General features: G+C 39.6%; 3 protein-coding genes and 1 long non-coding RNA gene across 4 annotated transcripts; 1 reads left to right on the forward strand and 3 right to left on the reverse strand.

Moving 5' to 3' along the window:
• The first annotated feature begins 37 nt into the window (after positions 1-37).
• Positions 38-7539, forward strand: LOC104118062 (coatomer subunit zeta-1-like). Its single transcript, XM_009629237.4, has 6 exons — positions 38-372; positions 1280-1439; positions 1744-1891; positions 1989-2066; positions 6260-6344; positions 7219-7539. Exons 1-6 carry the CDS (start codon positions 352-354, stop codon positions 7276-7278), a joined length of 552 nt encoding a protein of 183 aa, XP_009627532.1. The 5' UTR covers positions 38-351; the 3' UTR covers positions 7279-7539.
• Positions 7540-8274: 735 nt separating this feature from the next.
• Positions 8275-9038, reverse strand: LOC104118063 (uncharacterized). Its single transcript, XR_691195.4, has 2 exons — positions 8817-9038; positions 8275-8519 (listed from the first exon to the last, which is right to left on the reverse strand). It is a non-coding gene; the product is annotated as an uncharacterized lncRNA (long non-coding RNA).
• Positions 9039-11836: 2798 nt separating this feature from the next.
• On the reverse strand, positions 11837-16515 carry LOC138903277 (uncharacterized). Its single transcript, XM_070191219.1, has 3 exons — positions 16383-16515; positions 15815-16333; positions 11837-12084 (listed from the first exon to the last, which is right to left on the reverse strand). The coding sequence occupies exons 1-3, from the start codon at positions 16513-16515 to the stop codon at positions 11837-11839; spliced, it is 900 nt and encodes a 299-aa protein (XP_070047320.1).
• Positions 16516-19013: 2498 nt separating this feature from the next.
• On the reverse strand, positions 19014-19754 carry LOC138903278 (uncharacterized). Its single transcript, XM_070191220.1, has one exon. It carries the CDS (start codon positions 19752-19754, stop codon positions 19014-19016), a length of 741 nt encoding a protein of 246 aa, XP_070047321.1.
• Positions 19755-20130: the final 376 nt, after the last annotated feature.

A 20130-nucleotide genomic window follows, 5' to 3' on the forward strand; every position in this document is an offset into this window, starting at 1 on the left:
TACAATAAAAAGAATGAGTTTTAGAAATGTGAAAAAAATGGAGAAAAAAGATAATTTGAAATGAGAGTGCCACGTCACCGTGCCAAAGTACCTCTAGATATATAGATCTATCTTGACCTCTCAAAATAAACTCATGCCGCTCATTTTACACTTCTATTTATGAGTAATACTTTTAATTTTGATCTTAAAAGTTTATCCTTAGAACAAGTGAAGGTAAAAAGAATTAAGGCTAAAAATTAGATGTAATTTCCTGTTTACTAAAAATAAAAATACAATACCTGTTTACCAGCCAACAGTTAAGCTTCCAAATCAAGACGGAACAATTTCTTCTGTGAATCACTTCTTCCATCAATGGCGTTTCCTCTCCATTACGTACGTCTTCTTCCTTTTCCCCTCTTAACTTACTTTTGCAGTTTCATTTCCCCTTAAAAACGCTTTAATTTCTTCAATTAAGTTCAAAGATCTAATAATCTATTTATTAGTCGATCACGATGCGCGATTCTCGAAATATTTCTGCATGTTTCTGTTCACTCGTATTACATATCTGATCTGTGCATAATTAATTAGGACTTAGCTAATCGTTGGTTGATTAATCATCAAAAGAGAAAATAATAATAAAATCTTGGGGTAATATTAGCTGATCTAGCTCATCATTTTATAATCATTGCATAGTTCAGGTATCACTCGCGACATACACTCATGTATTTGTTACGTGTCATTTATTTGATCAAATCTGGTCCAAAACGGGTTTTGAACGATTTGATCCCATCATTCTTAACTTGATGCGAAGTAACACTGCACTCACTATGTATTTGTGAAAACGTGTGTGAACTTAGTGTGTGTGTATATATATATATATATATTGTGTCCAAGTGAAAAGTAGCTCCCTTGTATATTTGCATCTGTCACTGTCATTTAGTGTTCGAGAAGTGCGTGCTAAAGATGTAAATCACTGAACTTTGAATGTGGGTACAATGAGTTGCAAAGCTAGGAATTTATATAAGAGGATTCAAAACATGCTAGAATGTCATAGTTGGGACAAATTTCTGACATAACGCAATTTTGGAAACCCCTTATCACTGTACTAGAATTTTCTTTAAGTCAAAGAGGATTCAACAGTTTATAATGCTAAAAAAATAATATTATTTTTACCCTATTTTCACAATATATTTTTTCGCTGAAGTGAATTCAGTTGAACCTCCTTGCTCCTTACTAGCCCCCCCTTGCGTACAATGGCTTAATGGTTACTCATGGTAGAATGATCATATGATTGCTGTAGGGTTCTTGCCCTGTGGTCAAGAATATACTTCTTTTGGATTCGGAAGGAAAGCGTGTAGCTGTTAAGTACTACTGCGATGACTGGCCGGCAAATAGTGCCAAGCTTGCTTTTGAGAAGGCTACTTTTACCAAGACTCAAAAGACAAACGCTCGCACTGAAGGTACCGCTCAACCTTATGGTTTCTCTTTAATCTTTATGGCTGCATATTTGTATGCTTATGCAAAGTCATTCTTTTGCTCCATTACCAAATGATCTGGTGCTGAAATTGTATTTGCTTAATTGATTTTCTTTAACCATGAGAAATGGGGTTTTATGTTTATTGGACCTTCTTTTTCTGTGTTCTAGTTTACTTTGTAAATAAGGAATAAAGCCAGTTCTTTATATACTTGTATTCTGGATCTCATTTTAGTAGGATTCTCTAATTTTCATTCTTTTTGCTTACTTTTTGAAGTATTGATCTGCAGCTGAGATAGCAATGTTTGATAATAGCGTTGTTGTCTATAAGTTTGTGCAAGACCTTCACTTCTTTGTAACGGGAGGTGATGATGAAAATGAACTAATTCTAGCCACTGTTCTCCAGGGCTTCTTTGATGCAGTTACCGTTCTTCTCAGGTACAATGGGCCAAATCCTTAAACTATCTTGAGTCTTGTACTGTAATCTTTTCAGATGTGCACACTTGCTGTCTAAACGATCATTCAATTGTTGCAGGAGTAATGTTGAGCAGAGAGAGGCTCTTGAGAACTTAGATTTGGTTCTTTTGTGCCTAGATGAGATTGTGGATGGAGGGTAAGTGATGTGGTTCTCTAATGATGTCCTAACAGAATTTACATTACAGTGTTTTCTTTCTACTTAGCATCTCTTTTTCATTTTTTCTTTTCCGTTTCTCTCTTTCCATTTTGTACTGCTAGAAGCTCTTACAGTCATCCTTTAGCAATTTATTTCTGTCATCTCGTGCTACTTAAGTACTACATCCTCTGCAAGTAAGTCTTTGCTTCAAAAGTTGTTCTTGCTGTATAGAGGGATGCATATAAGTTTAGGTTGAACAACAGTACAATATGCTCGAGGTAACTAGCTTTCATACTTAAGCATTTGGGTGGTTATGCTTTTCTACCTTTAGCAGTAATTTGTTCTATGGAGGCACTTTTTGACTTTTGAGGCTACCGTACTCTGTTCAACACCGCTTCATCCATGGCTCAGATGGTATGCTGAGCCAGGAGAAAGTCGTCTCTTGAATACTAGATGATGGTTAATGACACAGATCAAAATGCTTATCTAGGCCAGTGGAAGATAGTGTTCTTCCAATATCCTGTGGTGTATTGCCAAAGAGTCTTACTGCTTTCAATAGTTTGCATTTCCTTTTCTTCTTTTATTTAACCCCCACCCCCACCCCCACCCCTCACCCCCACAAAAAAGAGAAGAGAGGGAAACAAGGGGAAGGGGTAGTACAACTGAATATAGTTCGCGAGGGCTTTTACTTTATCAGACTTGACTGTCATACTCTTTCTCCATTGCTTTTTTTGGGGGTTGGGGGGGGGGGGGCTACTTCTGTCACGACCCGAAATTCCCACCTTCGGGACCGTGATGGTGCCTAACATTTCACTTGCTAGGTAAGCCAACGTAAGAATAATTTTAGCCATTTTTAACAATTTAATTTAAATAATAATAAAGAAACCAATAACTGGAATAAAATCTGAAAATAAGTGAATAAGCCAAATTAATAGCGATGTCTAAATACCATCCCAGAACTGGTGTCACAAGTGCACGAGCTTCTAGAATAATACAGATAAGGGTCTGAATAAAAATAAAGCTGTCCGAAAGAAAATACACAGCTAAGATAAAATAGATGGGGACTTCAGAGCTGCGAACGTCGTGTAATTATACAAATAAGGGTCTGAATAAAAATAAAGCTGTCTGAAAGAAAATACACAGCTAAGATAAAATGGATGGGGACTTCAGAGCTGCGAACGTCGTGCAGTTATACCTCAAGTCTCCACTAGCAGCTGAATCCGAGCAAGTCTATGGTACGCTGCCGGGACCAACTCCGGTATCTGCACAAGAAGTACAGAGTGTAGTATGAGTACAACCGACCCCATGTACTCTGTAATTGCTGAGCCTAACCTCGACGAAGTAGTGGCGAGGCTAAGGCAGGTCGCTTACATTAACCTGTACACAATAATAATAATAATAATAATAATAATAATAATAATAATAATAACAGAAATAGAGGTAAAACATGTTACTCATATCAACATTCGAAGCCAATTCGACAGTCACAATCAATTATTTCTTTTATTATTCTGTTGTGGCGTGCAACCCGTTCCCACAATATAATCTTTCAATTAAATTATGTTGCGGCGTGCAACCCGATCCCTCAATATAAACCTTCAATTAATTCTGTTGCGGCATGCAACCCGATCCCACAATATAAACTTTCAATTAATTCTGTTGCGGCATGCAACCCGATCCCACAATATAAGCTTTAAATAAATTCTGTTGCGGCGTGCAACCCGCTCCTCAATAGTATCAATTAACAATACTTATACGTAAAACTACTTCAATAAATGCCATAATTAATATGAAACTATAAGACAACAAGGTATACAACAATTATGTTTTATGCAGGAAACAAGTAGGGACAAGTAATAAATAAGTGTAGAATCAAGGAGGAGATAGACAATTTAATATATAAAATGCTAAATGTCAAGTAGCAATTATGACGCCAAAGTCAAATAAGCAGGTAGCAATTAAGGCATGAAATCATGGCATAATAGTAGGCAATGGAAATAAGGAAATCAATTAATATAACAATTAATTCATGAAATAAGACAATTGGTGAAATGCGTAAAAACATGGAAACAAGTAATTTGACGACATATAGACACTCGTCACCTTGTCTATACGCCGCTACACATGAAATTCACGAACACATAGTTCAAGGGTTCTATTCCCTCAAGTCAAGGTTAGTCACGACACTTACCTTGTTTCGCAATTCAAGTGATCACTCGACCACGACCTTTCCTTTCGAATTAGTCTCTAAACCAACCAAACCTAGCAATTTATTTACCAACAATTCAATTTGAGCTTTAGAAATTATTCACAATTCGAAAGAGACTTAATTTAAGTCATTTTCGGAAAAATCCCACTTTTCAGAATCCGACGAAAAATTACGGAATCCGAACACCCATTCCGGTACGAGTTCAACCATACAAAAATTATCGAATTCCGACATCGGATTGCCTTTCAAATCTTCATTTTATATTTTTGGAAGATTTTATAAATATCTCATTTTCTTCAATTAAATTCACGTATTCATGATGTAAATAAGTATGGAATCATGAAATAAAAATGATTTAGGATAAAGAATACTTACCCAGTTCAATCTTGTGAAAAACCTCTCTGAAATCGCCCAAATCCGAGACTTAAAATTCAAAAATGAGCAAAAATGTTGAACTCCCGAATTTATGCATTCTGTCCAGCATTTTCGTATCTGCGGACTCAATTTTCGCTTCTGCGAATCTCGCATCTGCGGCTGTTTACCGCATCTGCGGCCTTCACTGCCCAGTCCAGGCTTCGCACCTGCGAGCCTTCTATCGCTTCAACGATTCCGCAGAAGCGACCACAATATCGTAGAAGTGGACGACCTGGAGCCTCAATATCGCATGTGCGATAGGCCTTCTGCAGATGCGATCGCGTGACTGCGGTCCTCCTTCCGCAAAAGCGAGTCCACTGGACATGTTCAAACGTCGCAGAAGCGACCAACTTCTCGCAGAAGCGGACGCGCATCTGCGGTCACAATTTCACAGGTGCGACACCAGGTACTGCCCAGAACCAGCTTCATTCAACATGCTCTAAACGATCCGAATCACGTCCGAAGCTCACCCGAGCCACTCGGAACCCCGTCCAAATATACCAACCAGTCCTGTAACATAACGAGGACGTAATCGAGGTCTCAAATCACATCAAATAACGTCGAAACTACAAATCACACCTCGATTCAAACTTATAAGTTTATGAAATTTTCAATTTTATAACTCGCGTCGAAGCATGTCAAATCAATCTGGAATAACCTCAAATTTTGCAGGTAAGTTCCAAATGATATAACGGAGCTATTCCAACTACCGGAATCTCAATCCGAGTCCGATATCGACAAAGTCAAATTTACGGTCAAACTTTGGAAATCTTTAACCTTTAGGTTTCTAGTTTCCGTCAAATGGCGATAATTCGAGTTAGGGACTTCCAAATTTGATTCTGGGCATACGCCCAAGTCCCAAATCATGATACAAACTCACCGGGCCCGTCATAATACTGATCCGGTTCCGTTTGCTCAAAACGTTGACCGAAGTCAACTTAAATGAGTATACGGACTGCGCACACAAGTCGAGGAATGCTGGATGTTGCTATTCGAGGTCTTGGAGCACATAATTGAATGTTAAATTTAAAGATGACATATCGTGTCATCACAACTTCATAGAAATTGGATCAAGCAGAAAGTTTTCTTTAAGCGAAAACTGAATCAGTTGGAGGATGTATATAGGTTTTGGCTACTAAAGGTTAAGCTATTCTCATATAATGCATGTGCCCAATACAACTGCATCCCTTGTGCCAAAACTGAAGTTTTAGCCTCCCAACCGCCCCCCCCCTTTTTGTTTCTGTTTCCTCTTTAAGCCAACGGACTAATGTGATGTTAGTGGTTTGCATAAACTAAAAGCACATATCAGAACTGTAGTAGAAGCATTTTGGTTCAAATACTCTTCATCCTGATAGGAAATTCAGAAAGCATACCTCAAGTTTTTTGATAGAGGCATAGTCCTCTTATTAGATAAAGCTAATATAAGTAAACAATTAACAATTAGTTTGCTTAAAGTTCATATTCTGTGAATCACGTAAGCTAATTCCTCTTTTTTACCCAGAAGGCCAGAAACTCTTTACATGGGAGAACTTTTACCTAAAACTTTTGGTGTTATTAAATAATCTGGCAGGATGATTCTTGAAACAGATGGTAGTGTCATTGCTGGCAAAGTTGCTAGTCATAATATGGATGATGGGTCACCCATTTCCGAGCAGGTAAGCAACAATTCTTTATATTTGCTGAATCATATTTTAGACAATATTCAATCTTTTGGAGATTTAGGTTATGAGAGGACCTCAGGAATATGATGGATGATCGTAAAAGTATGATATTAGGCCTCTTGGACCAATAGAATGACACCCCCTTCCTTTGAGGGTCTAGAAACCAGGTTCCTCTATGGACCCTGGTTTTCAAGATTGAAACATTGTTTTGCTGGTTGGGCGATGGTTTAAGACATCTGATTCACTGAACTCAGTTAGAACCTTTTAGGAGGCAACCCTTTCTAAAGGGTTATTTTAGAACGTCCGAATCATGTCAATTGCATGAGCCATATGTATAATTCTAATTGCCAGAAGAACAAATAAAAGTGAGACAATTCTTTAGGTTGTATTCGTTTAATCAATCAACTATCCCTTTGTCTGGAACATAGGTTATATCCGTTATATCTGATTCTTTTTCTTGGGAGGCTAATCTAATTTTTCTGTAGCAAAACCCTTAGAGAAATTAAAAATAAAAGCATTTCATCTTCTTTGCTTGGATAAAATCTTGACAAACCCAAATCTCATGCAAAGTGTTCTTTGTTCTAAAATTGTTGAATGGGTAACTTTATTTGAAAATCTCATGCAAAACATTGTTCTGTTGAGTTGTTTCTTTGGCAAGTGAACTCTCAGTTTCTGAAGCTTCTCACATATTCTAGTTGAAAACCTCATTACCTCTTTATTCTTTTGGTTTCTACTGTTGTAAGTACCTAAAAGGGAACCTACTTATTACATATTAAAAGAGCTACAGCGTTCATTATACTTCGGAGGCATTTATTCTCATGTTGCGTAGCTATTAACCTGCATGTTTGGTGTGTTCTATAATTTTCAGACAATCAGTCAAGCTTTGGCAACGGCTCGTGAGCATTTTACAAGATCGCTTCTCAGATGAAGCATCTCAATGCTTGTGAAAAGAGATTAATTGACTTCATTCTTTAGAAGTGTTTGTCCCCAAAATTTTTAGTTGGTTTTTCCTCGGGATGGAAATATTGTCCATCCTTTTAAGTCGATTCATGTTTTAAGTTCATATAGAATATCTTATTTCTGTTAGTTTTAAGCCTTTTACTCCAAATGTCATTTAGGCACTTGCAGTAGGCCAGCCAATTGTGATAGAGGTTTTGACAATTTTTAAATTTTTGTGCTCGTTACTGTGCGGTCCAGGATTTTCTTTTCCGTTTCTTAGTTCTTGTGATAGAACCATGCTACATTGCTACCTATGCCAACGGCTGATTCTGTTTGTCCGTAAAACGGTACAGTTGAATTTATAGCGTGATTTATAGACAAGCGAATCGATTTGATCCCAAAATGATAAATAAATTAAATAAAATGCAAGACATAGTATTGAAATCGAGATAAATAGCAGAACGGTACAGTTTAATTTATAACGTGATTTATAGACAAGCGAATCGATTTGATCTCAAAATGATAAATAAATTAAATAAAATGCAAGACTTAGAGTTGAAATCGAGATAAATAACAGATAGCTTGGTTCCGGGAGCAAGGCTTCCGAAGACAACAATAAGAATAACGTTAGACAGAAAATAAAGTATTATTTAGCTTGGGAACAATGTGTAGCATAAGTTTGTCAGAATTTTCGAATGTTACAATTAGGGATGGGTGTTCGGTACTTCGGTTCAGTATTTAATAACTGCAGTTCGGTACTTCGGTATTCGATATATCAATTGTGCGTACTAAATACCGTACCAAAGTAGTTCGGTATTTTCTTATTTGGTTCGGTACGATTCTGTATCATACCAAAGTCTTTCAAATCTCCCAAGAATTAAGATTATGCCTAACGTGAAACGTCTCTTCTTGAGCTAAATCTTACTTCGATCAAGTTGTTCAAGCTTCTAAAATGTAGTAACAACAATGTGTTAGGATATGATGCTATAATAAAAGAGGAATATGTAACTAAAATTAATTAACTACATCAATGTAGTCACTGCTCCTCAAATGTATAGCTAGAAAATAAATTGTGTATTATCCTATATACAAAATTTTGAACTATAGAGGCCAATGTGAACTACTCGCCGTGAAAAGAGAAAATGGAAAACTATGGAGCAAACGAAGCAAGTGCAAAATATTCAAGGATTCATTTGTCGAACTCCCAAATGACTCCTCCATCCTCTGCAACTACAAGACCAAATAACTATAAGTAACTACACATCTCTTTTAAGGATAACAAATCCAGTTGGTATTTAATTCTACCCACCTGAATAAATGAAGAAGAACAACTTAATTGAAAATATTCAAGATGTCTGGTCCATTAAAGAGAAAGATATAAAGTAGCCTTATATTACTGCTTACTGAGAAAATCACTATCAAAATTTCAACACCTCAACTGCTGCTTACAAGGGCAATAAAATCACTATCAAAATTTCAAGAAAAAATAAAGAAGTTGAAGAATGAAGAAGGCGAGAAGTTGTAAACTTGTTGAAGAATGAAGATTGAACAATGACTGTCAGTCGCCGATGAGAGAACTGAGAAGTCGTCATCGCCGAGGTCTCTGTCACACAATCGGCAGTCGAAGGCTCGAACTCGAACTCACAGGTCACAGCGGGTCAGCAACAGAGCTTTTGAGAATTGAGAGAAAGGTGAGAAATTGAAAATTCCTATCCAACCCTAGGTATGCTAATTCCTAATTTTCTATCGTTAGTCTAAATGAGGTTGGACTTGGGCCTAAGGGTAACAAATTAGATTTGGGCTCAACGGTATCATCTTTGTGTTGGGCTGCCCTGGACTATTTGAAACTGGGATAAACTATTAAACCTAATATTTCGATATTTTGGTATACCGGAATATCGAAACCTCAATATCGAGAACCGTACCGAAATACTGAATTGCTGAAATATTTATACCGAAGTAGTACCAAAATACCGAATTAACTGAAATCGAAATACCGAATTAAATTCGGTTCAGAATTCAATTTTTCGGATTTTATGCTCACCCCTAGTTACAATGGTTGTTGAAGCCACTATTTATAGTTATACCTAGGGAACAAAGTTATAGGATCAAGCCCCTCTTAAATGACAATAATGGGGCTATTGATGAATATATAACGACAAATCTTAAATGCCAAAATTCTCTGTAACAGTTGCATATTTAATACTGAGGAATATTCTTTATTGAATGTCATCTGGTGGCAAATATTTGTTTGCTCCCGCTGATAATGTTCCCTTCGGGATCTACCTGGTGCCAACCGAAGTCGCTGTCCTCGGTCTTGGTTTCCACGTTCTTCATCTTCCGTCTACCCTCCAGTTCCACATGTCACTCTGTCATTCGAGCATTTAATATGAACTGATTTTACCCTATACGGATAGTCCCTTGCTTTCTGGTGGCCCATCTTTGTGTCACCTGGAAGTTAGTAAAGATTCCTTTCTTGGCGGGAAAGTTTTTGAACCTTTCTGAAAAGTTTCGGACGCTTGATGAGGCGCACGTCTCCTCGCATTTAATACTCCGGACATATGTTATTCCACGATTTAGCAATATTTTCGCTGGTTCTTGAGGTAATCATGGCCACGATTTCCGCCGCGTATAACTTTACTTTTACGTCTCATTCTACCTCTTTCACTCCTAACAATCTTCATAAACTCTCTCAACTTCTTTGCTTTTAACTTCCTTATCTTTCTTTGATCTTCTTCTAAAAAACTCTTATCACCTTCTTATCATTATGGTTTCTTATGCTAACTCTTCTAAGAACTCTGGTCTTCTTTTCGGTGGGGGCCCAAAGAGGAGCAAAGAGAGAGGTTGATGTTGATGCTGACCCTCCCACGGTGAGCACCATCATCCCCAAGTATCTCAACACAGCCAAGGACTTCGAAGAGAAGTTTCCCACTTCAAACTCTCGAACTTGGGCTGTTGGTAAATATCCTTCTTCTATTCGCCCTTCCAGTATTCCTACTGTGAAGGAGGACTCTGATTGCCACGACCTAAACATCATTGCTCCCGATCTGGTGGAGCGAGTAACCTTTACTAAGAAGGGCCTCACTTACGTTTACACGTACCCCTTCACTTTGGGTGTGTTTTCTTTGCGCAGGGGACTTGACCCTCTGATTTTGGAATTATGCCACTGGTACCAAGTCTGTTTGGCTCAGGTGGGCCCCTCGGTGTGGCAAACGGTGGCCTGTCTGTGGCGGTTGTTCTAGGAGATATAGGATCCCCTCACCTTGGCTCATACGATGAATCTCTACTCCCCCAAAATCTTTTGCGGAGGAGTAATAAACTTCAGTAAGCGTTGCCGACATGCATTGCTTACCAACATGGATGATGACAATCACCATGGATGGATGTAGCGGTTTGTCGTCGTTGCTACCAGGGATATCATCACGGTTACAACTCCATCCTTCCCCGAGTCCTGGACTCATTCACTTAAGTTCACATTTTATCTTATTCTCTGAAAATAGGCTGATTTATGAGCCCGTTTGGACATAAGAATTTTTTTACTTTTTTCCGAAATCAGTGTTTGGACATAAAATTTCCAATTTTCACTTGAAAATGAATTTTGGAATTTTTTGAAAATTTGAAAAACTCCAAAAGCTGTTTTTCAAAATTTTCACTTAGATTACTCACAAAATTTCAAAAACAACCCAAAATTATATTTATGTCCAAACACAACTCTAATTTTCAAATACCATTTTCACTTTGTTTTTGGAATTTTACAATTCTTAAGTCCAAACGCACACTATGTCATTGTTAACCCTTATTCATTAATAATTTTAACAACTCGGTGGACACCTCCGAGGGTTGAAGGCCTTGACCGGTGGGTTCAAAAGATTCTGGATATCACCATGCCAGAGACCCACCGGTGGAAGGAATTGGACCCCAAATACGGGTGGAGGTCCAAGAACCACTGTAAACTGATTCAACCTTCATTCCATCTTTGTACATAAGAAAACTATCTAACCATACCTTTTTGTTTGATTCAGGTCTCCCTCAGGGTTCTGTCTCCATCCTTGAGGAGGATGTTTTGGTCGATCCCGCAGAGGCTGCGAGGCTGTTGAATGAGGCTCTCACCTGAACGGGTGCCCTCGGGTCTGCTTCCGGTAGTAGGTGCTTCTTCTTAGAGTCCACGACCAGAGAACAAGAAACCAAAAAGACGGCGTTCTTCCTCGATCGAGGGAAAAATAAGAAAATGAAGAAAGTCGCACCCGAGCCAGCCACAACCACTATGGTTATTGATGATGATGGGGAAGCTAGTGATGAATAGGCTTCCCTTCAAAGGAGACAACTATCTTCATCAGCTCAACCGAATGCTCAATCTGAAGAGCTTAGAACCCCAACCGAGGACGTTGCCCGAGCGCTCTAGGGGAATTTGACTTAGTGGAGAATGTTAATTCTCCCTTTTCGGCCCCAATTGCTACTCCCGGTACTATGAGGCCGAGTACCAGGCCTCTTCCACCTTCGGTTGGTGAGAAATTAACAAATAGCATTGCCTCTGCCACAACTGCTTCTCAACCTGCAACAACATTATCTTCATCTCCTTCCATGCCGATTGTACCTTCATCACCAGCAACTGCTACATCTCCCCCATCGGCCACAGACGCCCGAGAGGAAGATCTCTCCTCCCTAGTCCCCTGACCACGAGAATTTGGGGCACAACTACTCGCCCCCTTTTGCAGATCCCCAGGGGAGGAGTGTCTCTCTCTCAGTGTCCACAGAGTGCCATCTACTGTCCAGGTCGGTGGAACTCGCCAATTATCTGAAGAGCTAGCTTAAGAGAAAGATAAGAAGAAAATACACTCTCTTTTGGGGGAGTATATGATAAATAATACAATGCACAACGCAACAACGGTATTGTACTTGCTCTCTTTACTGCCTGACTTGCTATGACAGGGTTTCTAACTTGGGTATTTGCTTTGCATTCCAGCTTCCTTGCTTCTGAGGGTCTTCAGAAATTGATCCTCGATAAAAAAGGGACTTAATTCCGAGCAGGATCAATTGTTGGCCGAGAAGGACCAACAAAGGCCGCTGAAGTGAGTGATCTTGAGGCCCAACTACAACTTAGCAAATAGGAGGTAGTGGCCCTTAGTCAAGAAGCTTCTCAATTAAATGTTCAATTCCAAGAAGCTAAGGCTAAGTGGTCTGAAGTTCAAGATGCCGTGCTTGCCGCTACCGAGCGCGAGACTGCCTCCATTGAGAGAGTAAATAACTTAGAGGCAACCTTGAATTCCAAGGTTGAAGAGGCTGCTGCTCCGATGAGAAGCGTTCCCAGATGAAGGATAGGTATAGGAAGATCATGGAACATAATAAGGTTCATATAACCACTATCCGTGATCTCGATCTTAGCCTTAGCACCATGAGTCTAGCGAGATGGCCTTTTGACGGAGGTTGATCAGCTTAATCAGAACTTCAGTGCCGAGGGGATTCCCTCATCATCAAAAAAACACATTCTATATATCATATGAGGAGTTAAACCTTGAAATAGGCGAAAGTGGGAGTCATTGATATTGATGATGAGATCGCCAAGGCCCAAGCGCTGGAGTTGACTACTCGAGAACGCCTCCAGCTCAGCCTGATGCAACAAACTCTTCTAGTTTCGGTTCTGATTACTCAGAAACCGAGGAGGAACTTGAAAAGAATAACGATTAGGTGTGGGCATTCGGTTTTCGGTTCGGTATTTAAAAATTTTGGTTCGGTATTCGGTTTATCAATTGTGTATACCAAATACCGTACCAAAGTAGTTCAGTACGGTTCGGTATTTCTTTGTTTGGTTCGGTACGGTTTCAGTACGGTTTCGGTTTAATACATATTCATGTGTCACGTACTGCTAAGTGCTAAGAGCCTAAGTATTAAGCAAACAAAAACAAGCGAGATGGCATACAACAAGTTACAACTATACATCAAACAATGCTAGTAGTGCTTCCATTATTTTCCATATCTAAAGATAATTCGACCAAATATGTCATACAAATAAACAAGTATGAAGATTTTACATTTCTTATTCAAAGACATATGAAGACTTTACAGTTCTTCTTCAAATAAACAAGTATGAACTGTACATATGAAGACTCCACGATTCATGACACAATGAAGACTTATAGTTCTTCTTCAAAGACAATTCAGCAGATCGCAAGTCCTAGGAATATATTTGAAGTAGCAAATAAGGATATAAAAAAATTAAAGGATAGCACAAGAAATCTGCACCGATGTCTTTAATCGTTTAAGCTTCTTTTATCTCAACTTGTGAGATTTACTCTCCAATTTATCATCTAGAAAGCTGCAAAAGATGAAACTCTCAATAGGAATTAAGTATACATTTAAGCATCAAGGATCTAGTTTTTTGAAAAATAAAAGCATTGCAACTTAGCTGAGGATGTTTTCCACTAAAAAATTATACTTTTTGAATAAACATAAAAATAAACATACGCCTTAAAGAAAACTGAGTGCAGTAACACATTTTTAATGCTTCCCATAATCTTAAAACCCCAATACCAATCAACAGATAATACTTTAATCAATAAAGGAAGAGTTAGCTAGCCATGGATCAAGCAGCGGATGCTCATAGGACTGATTTGATGACCATAACAAGGTTCGTGATGAATGAGCAGAGTAAATACCCTGAATCACATGGTGACTTCACTATTTTGCTCAGTCACATTGTGACGCCGTGACGCCATCTCTATCGCACTCCCAGACCGCAGTCGCAGATGCAGTCACAGGCTCACAAGTCACAGCCGATATGTTCACTTCTTTCCTTGACACTTGAGAGTTGAGAGTGGAGAGAAACCTAATTCTAATTCCTATAGTGAAACTAGGGAAAGAAACTAAGAGAGTAAGGGAGTTGGGCCTAGTCTTATTGAGCTAGAGACACAAACTTAAAATGTTGGGTTGGGCTAGGGTAGTATAGGACTAGGATAGAAATTAGGAAGCACATTAAATTCTTTATAAATTCGGTATTCCGGTATACCGAAATTTTAATATCTTAATACCGAGGACCATACCGTTATACCAAAATACCAAAAATTTAATACTGAATTATACCAAAATACCGAAAAAACTGAAACCAAAATACTGAATTAATTCGGTCCAGTTCAAAATTTAGTTTTTCGGATTTTATGCCCATCCCTAATAACGATGAAGGCCAAGATCCTAAGCCGGCGGCAAATCTGCCTACTTCTCCCGAGGGCGCAAATGTTTCTCTTCCCCTGAATTCTGGTGGCTGTGTAGTTTAGCTTTTTGCTTTCTTTTCCTTTGTTGTTTTCCTTCTGTGTTTTTGTACTTGTGCTGCTTGGAACGTTTAATAAATAAAAGTACTTTTTGTTTGAGCATTGCACAAAATTTATTCTTTTTGTGTCAAATTAGACAAGGCTTCAGGTGTAATTTTTCCCAATAGTATTTGGGTTCCGGGCATAAACTCTTTTGGAATCAACTATTTACTATGAGAGTTTCATAAGAGAGGGCCCTCTTATGTTTATAGTGCTCTTGAAGAGGACGTCTCCTGTTCATTCCGGCACTAGCATTTGAAGTACTTAGTTAACTTTTAAATGATAAAATCAATTCATCGTTTGGACAAGAAACAAGATAAAAATAAAAGGACTTTATTTTATTCCTTCTATCTTCAAAAGTACATAAGCATTCGTTTGCTGAAAGAAATGAAATTGTCATTATATATGGCTAATTTGTACAACTTGTTTCTACGGGGCTGGCTGTGTAATCCCCGGTCCCTGTGAGACATTTTTGTTCCGGGGTCTTGTAGTACCGATTTTCGTGGCAATCAGGTTGTCGTATTCTCATCCTATTCCCCCTAGTGTTCGAATGCGAAGAATGTGAATTGGAATACTGGAAGTCTTGCTCCTTTAAGGAAAAACAATAGTGAATGGTTGGATAATCTTTGGTTCGATAGCAAGCTTATTTTCCCTTTAGGAACTTTTCTATCGAGCCAAAGATTATATAACCACCCCCAGTAGCTTGTAGGGAAAATATTTATGAACGGTTGAATAACTTTTGGTCCGATGACAAGTTTTGCTTCCCATTAGAAATTCGCCACCGAGTCAAAGACTATTTAACCACCCCGTAATGGTTTGTTGCTTCAATGACTTGTCATTTAAAGGTCTTATCTTTGCTGATGATGTTTTCTTTGTAGTATGTTTTTCGTTGTTGCCTTGTTATAAAATCTTGCCAGAAAAACCTAATCGGGAGAAAAACTAGGCGAAGGGAAAAAGAGTGCAGCACATACTTTTAGTACAAGCGGTGCCCATCAGCAGTAATATCTTTTGAGATGAGTCACGTTCTAGGTGCTTGACAATTTGACTCCATCTTGATTTTCTAGCTCGTATAATCCCTTTTCGGTGACGGCTGAAACTCGGTAGGGGCCTTCCCATGTTGGACCCATCTTTCCTGCATTGAGCTCTCGGGTGTTTTGAGTCACTTTTCTTAAAACCAAGTCCCCCACTTTAAACTAGTGGAGATTGGACCTCCGGTTATAGTACCTTTCCATCCTTTGTTTTTGGGCCACATGCTTATGTGTGCCAAGTCCCTGTGTTCGTCAAGTAGCTCCAGTTTGACCAGTAATGCTTCATTATTTGCTTCTTTATCCGTCCGGAAGTATCGCAAGGTCGGTTCTCCTACTTTCACCGGGATCAGAGATTTTGCGCCGTATACGAGAGAGAAAGGTGTCTCCCCTGTGCTCGACTTGGTCGTCGTTCTGTATGCCCAAAGCACCCCCGATAACTCTTCGGGCCACTTGCCCTTGGCTGCTTCCAACCTCTTTTTGAGGTTTTGAATAATTACCTTATTGGTGGATTCTGCCTGCCAATTTGCGCTTAGATGGTATGTCGAAGATGTGATTTTTTTAATTTTCAGGTCTTCAAGAAATTTTGTGACCTTAGAGCCTATGAATTGTGGCCCGTTGTCGCAGGCATTCTTCTTCAGTATTCCGAACCGGAAAATTAAGTTTTCCCATAAGAAATCGACCACTTCGCGCTCACCGATCTTCTGGTAAGGACTTGCTTCAACACATTTAGTAAAGTAATTAGTTAAAATTAAAGAAAATCTTACCTTCTCGAGAGTCGGCGGCAACGGTCCAACTATATCCATCCCTTATTTCATGAATGGCCATGGGGATAGTACCAAATGTAACAGTTCTGCCGGTTGGTATACCAACGGTGCATAACGTTGACACTTGTCGCATTTCTGAACAAATGCCTTCGCGTCTTGTTCCATCCAAGGCAAGTAGTATCCGACCCAAACTAATTTTAGGACCAACGAATCTGCACCTGAATGATTCTTGCAAATTCCTTCACGAACCTCTCTCATGACATAATTATCCTTCGAGGCTCCTAAACATCGGGCCAACGGGCCTTGGAACGACCTTCTGTATAACTGTCCTCCCTAGAAGTTGTGACGAGTTGCTTTGGTGCGGAGTGCCTGGGATGCCTTCGGGTCTTCAGTCAGATTTCAATGCTCAAGGTAGTCGATGATCTCATTCCTCCAGTCCCAAACTAGGTTGGTTGTCTCTACTTCATAATAACCATCCACATCCAGTATCGAATGCATGAGCTGAACGAAGGTACCAGAATATGATCCCTTCATTTTTGTGGACGATCCTAAATTGGCCAATGCATCCGCTTCTGCATTTTATTCTCTCGGGATATGGGTGATCAACCATTCCCTGAACCGCACGAGCAAAGATTAAACTTTAACCACATATTGTTGCATACATACCTCTTCGGTGTCGAAGATTACATATACTTTATTTACCACTAGTTGGGAATCACATTTGATGTCAATGACCTCGGAGTCTAGCCCTCGGACCAGTTCAACTCCTGCAATCAAAGCCTCATAGTCGGCTTTATTGTTAGTCAAGGGAACAGTTTTTATGGCTTGCCTCAAGATTTCTCCCAAGGGTGTGATTAAGACCACCTTGAGCCCGGACCCTTTCACGTTGGAAGATCCGTATATGAACAATGTCCAAACTCCTGATGTCATTTCCGACACCATCACCGCTTCTTTTTGTGGCCAAAGGTAGTTGCTCGAGACTAAAATCGGCCACGAAGTCGGCCAAAACTTGTGATTTGATCGCAGTCCTGGGCTTATATTCAAAATCAAATTTGCTTATTTCAACCGCCCATTTGGCCAATTAATCTGACAACTCAGTTTTGTGAAGGATATTCTGCAGTAGAAAAGTTGTCACCGCTTCTATCGGCTGGCACCGAAAATAAGGCCTAAGCTTTCGAGCGGCGACTACGAGAGCTAAGGCCAATTTTTTGAGGTGCGGATAACGAGTTTCCGTTCCCCATAAAAAATTTCTAACATAATAGATAGGAGATTGCATACCTTTGTCCTCCCGAACTAGAACGAAACTTACTGCTACCTCTGAGACAACTAAGTATATTAGTAATTGTTCGCCTCCCTCTGATTTCGATAGTAACAGAGGGCTCGATAGATACCATTTCAGGTCTTTTAAGGCATGTTGTCATTCTGGAGTCCATTCGAAGTTGTTGTTGTTATTCTTCAGAAGTGAGAAGAAGTGATGACATTTTTCCGAAGACTGAGAAATGAACCTGCTTAGAGCGGCCAGTTTTCCGGTTTGCCTTTGGACTTGTTTCACGCTTGTCAGCTGGTCTAGAATGTCGTCGATAGCTTTAATATTATTGGGATTGACTTCAATCTCCCTTTGTGACACCAAGAAATCCAAAAATTTATCGAAGCTAACTCCGAACGCACACTTTTCGGGGTTGAGCTTCATGTTATACTTCCTTAGGATATTGAAGGTTTCCTGAAGGAGTTTTAGATGGTCACCTACACTCAAAGACTTGACCAACATACCATCTTTATACACTTTTGCTTTTTGAACATTTTGTTCACGAGCCTCTGATAAGTGGCTCCGGTGTTTTTAAGCTCGAAATGTATCACAGTATAGCAATATGTGCCAAAGTTCATTATGAACAAAGTTTTTTCCTGATCCTCTGGGTTTCATCTTAGTTTGGTTGTACCCAGAATAGGCATCAAGAAAACTCATCAACTCATGTCTGGCTAGTGCATTAATCATTTGATCGATGTTTGGCAGTGGGAACGAGTATTTTGGGCACGTTTTATTCAAATCTTTATAATCTACACACATACAAAATTTATTATTCTTTTTCGGAACTACTACTACGCTAGCTATCCAGTCGGGATACTTTACCTCACAAATTGAACCGATGTCGATCAATCGAGTTACCTCTTCTTTAACAAAATTATTTCTGACCTCGGCAATCAAGCGCTTCTTCTGCCTTAACGGCGTGATGCTTGGGTCTAGTCTTAGCTTGTGCACGACCACCTCCAGCGGGATACCTGTCATATCCGCGTGCGACTATGAAAAATAATCAATGTTAATTTTAAGAAAAATAAATCCTGACATGAGCTCAGGGTTCAGTCCTGTCCCAAAGTGAAATTTTCTCTCTAGAATTTTTTTGAATAACACCACTTGTTCGAGATCTTCCGTCGTGGACTTGGTCGCGCCCATTTCTTCTGGTACCTAAAAATATTTTGGTACCTGATGGGATTCTGATGGCTCCTCCCCTTTGTCATCTTCGTTTGGTTCGGGAGCATGCATCGGTTCCCATAATTACTATGCCTCGTGTTCCTTCCCTTTACTGCTAGAAATCGAGACCGCGTTCTTCTCCCTTGCCGCCGGTTGATCTCCTCTTACTGCTGGAATACGACCTTCATCTCATGTAGCCATGGTCTGCCAAGAATTTTGTTGTAGCCCATGTCGGCGTCTACTACTTTAAATAAGGTAGTCTTCATGACCCTTTCGGCATTTGTGGGCAGTAATATCTTCCCTCGGGTTGTCACACTAGCTAAGTTGAACCCGACGAGGAGTTTTGTTGTCAGAATGATAATTCCGGTTAGCTTGGCTTGTTCCAGCACTCTCCATTGAATTATGTTGGCTGAACTTCTTGGGTCAACCAAAACACATTTAATCTTGAAATCTATAACGTTAAGAGAAATTACCAGGGCATCATTGTGTGGTAGTAGAAGTCCAATGACGTCTTCTTCTGTGAAAGTGATGTCATTCTCGATGACTTTTCGGAGTCTCTTGCTATGAGTCACCAATACCTTTGTCTTTTTTGCTGCTGAGAAGGTTACACCATTGATATTGTACCCCCCAAATATCATGTTGATGGTTAGTCGAGGAGGGTCTTCCCCTATATTTAAAGGCTCTGTGTTGTCTCGACTGCGGCCGTAATTTTTATTAGCCCGGTCACTTAAGAATTCCCTGAGATGGTCGTTCTTTAACAGCGTTGCTACCTCCTCGCGCAAATATCGGCAGTCCCCAGTTCGGTGGCCATTAGTCCCATGGTATTCGCACAATAAATTAGGATCCATCTGGCTAGAAACGAACCTTATTGGCTTCGAGAACCAAGCTTCCTTGATGTTTCTCATTGCCGATACCAGATCCACTACGCTGATGTTGAAATTATACTCTGACTACCTGGTAGGTGGAATCCTGGGAGACCGATACCTCTTTGTCTTGCAATGACCTGTTATTCAAACCACGGTAAGTTCTTCTATCGTGAGCAAACCTATCCACTGACAGGAACCCTATGTTGCCTCGGCCTTTGGCCCTTTCGTAGGGCAAAAATCGGCCCTTAGAAGATCGCCGATCTGCATCAAAATCATATTTTGATTTATCCATGTTCTTTTCTCGATCCCGACCCTTAGTTGATGCCGGGAATCCGAGTGATTATCTTCTATCCTTATCTTTGATTTATAACGGTTATGGACATCCGTCCATGTAGTTGCTTGGAATTCAAGCAGG

The sequence above is a fragment of the Nicotiana tomentosiformis genome, chromosome 12, assembly GCF_000390325.3.
Source record: "Nicotiana tomentosiformis chromosome 12, ASM39032v3, whole genome shotgun sequence".
NCBI lineage: Eukaryota > Viridiplantae > Streptophyta > Magnoliopsida > Solanales > Solanaceae > Nicotiana > Nicotiana tomentosiformis.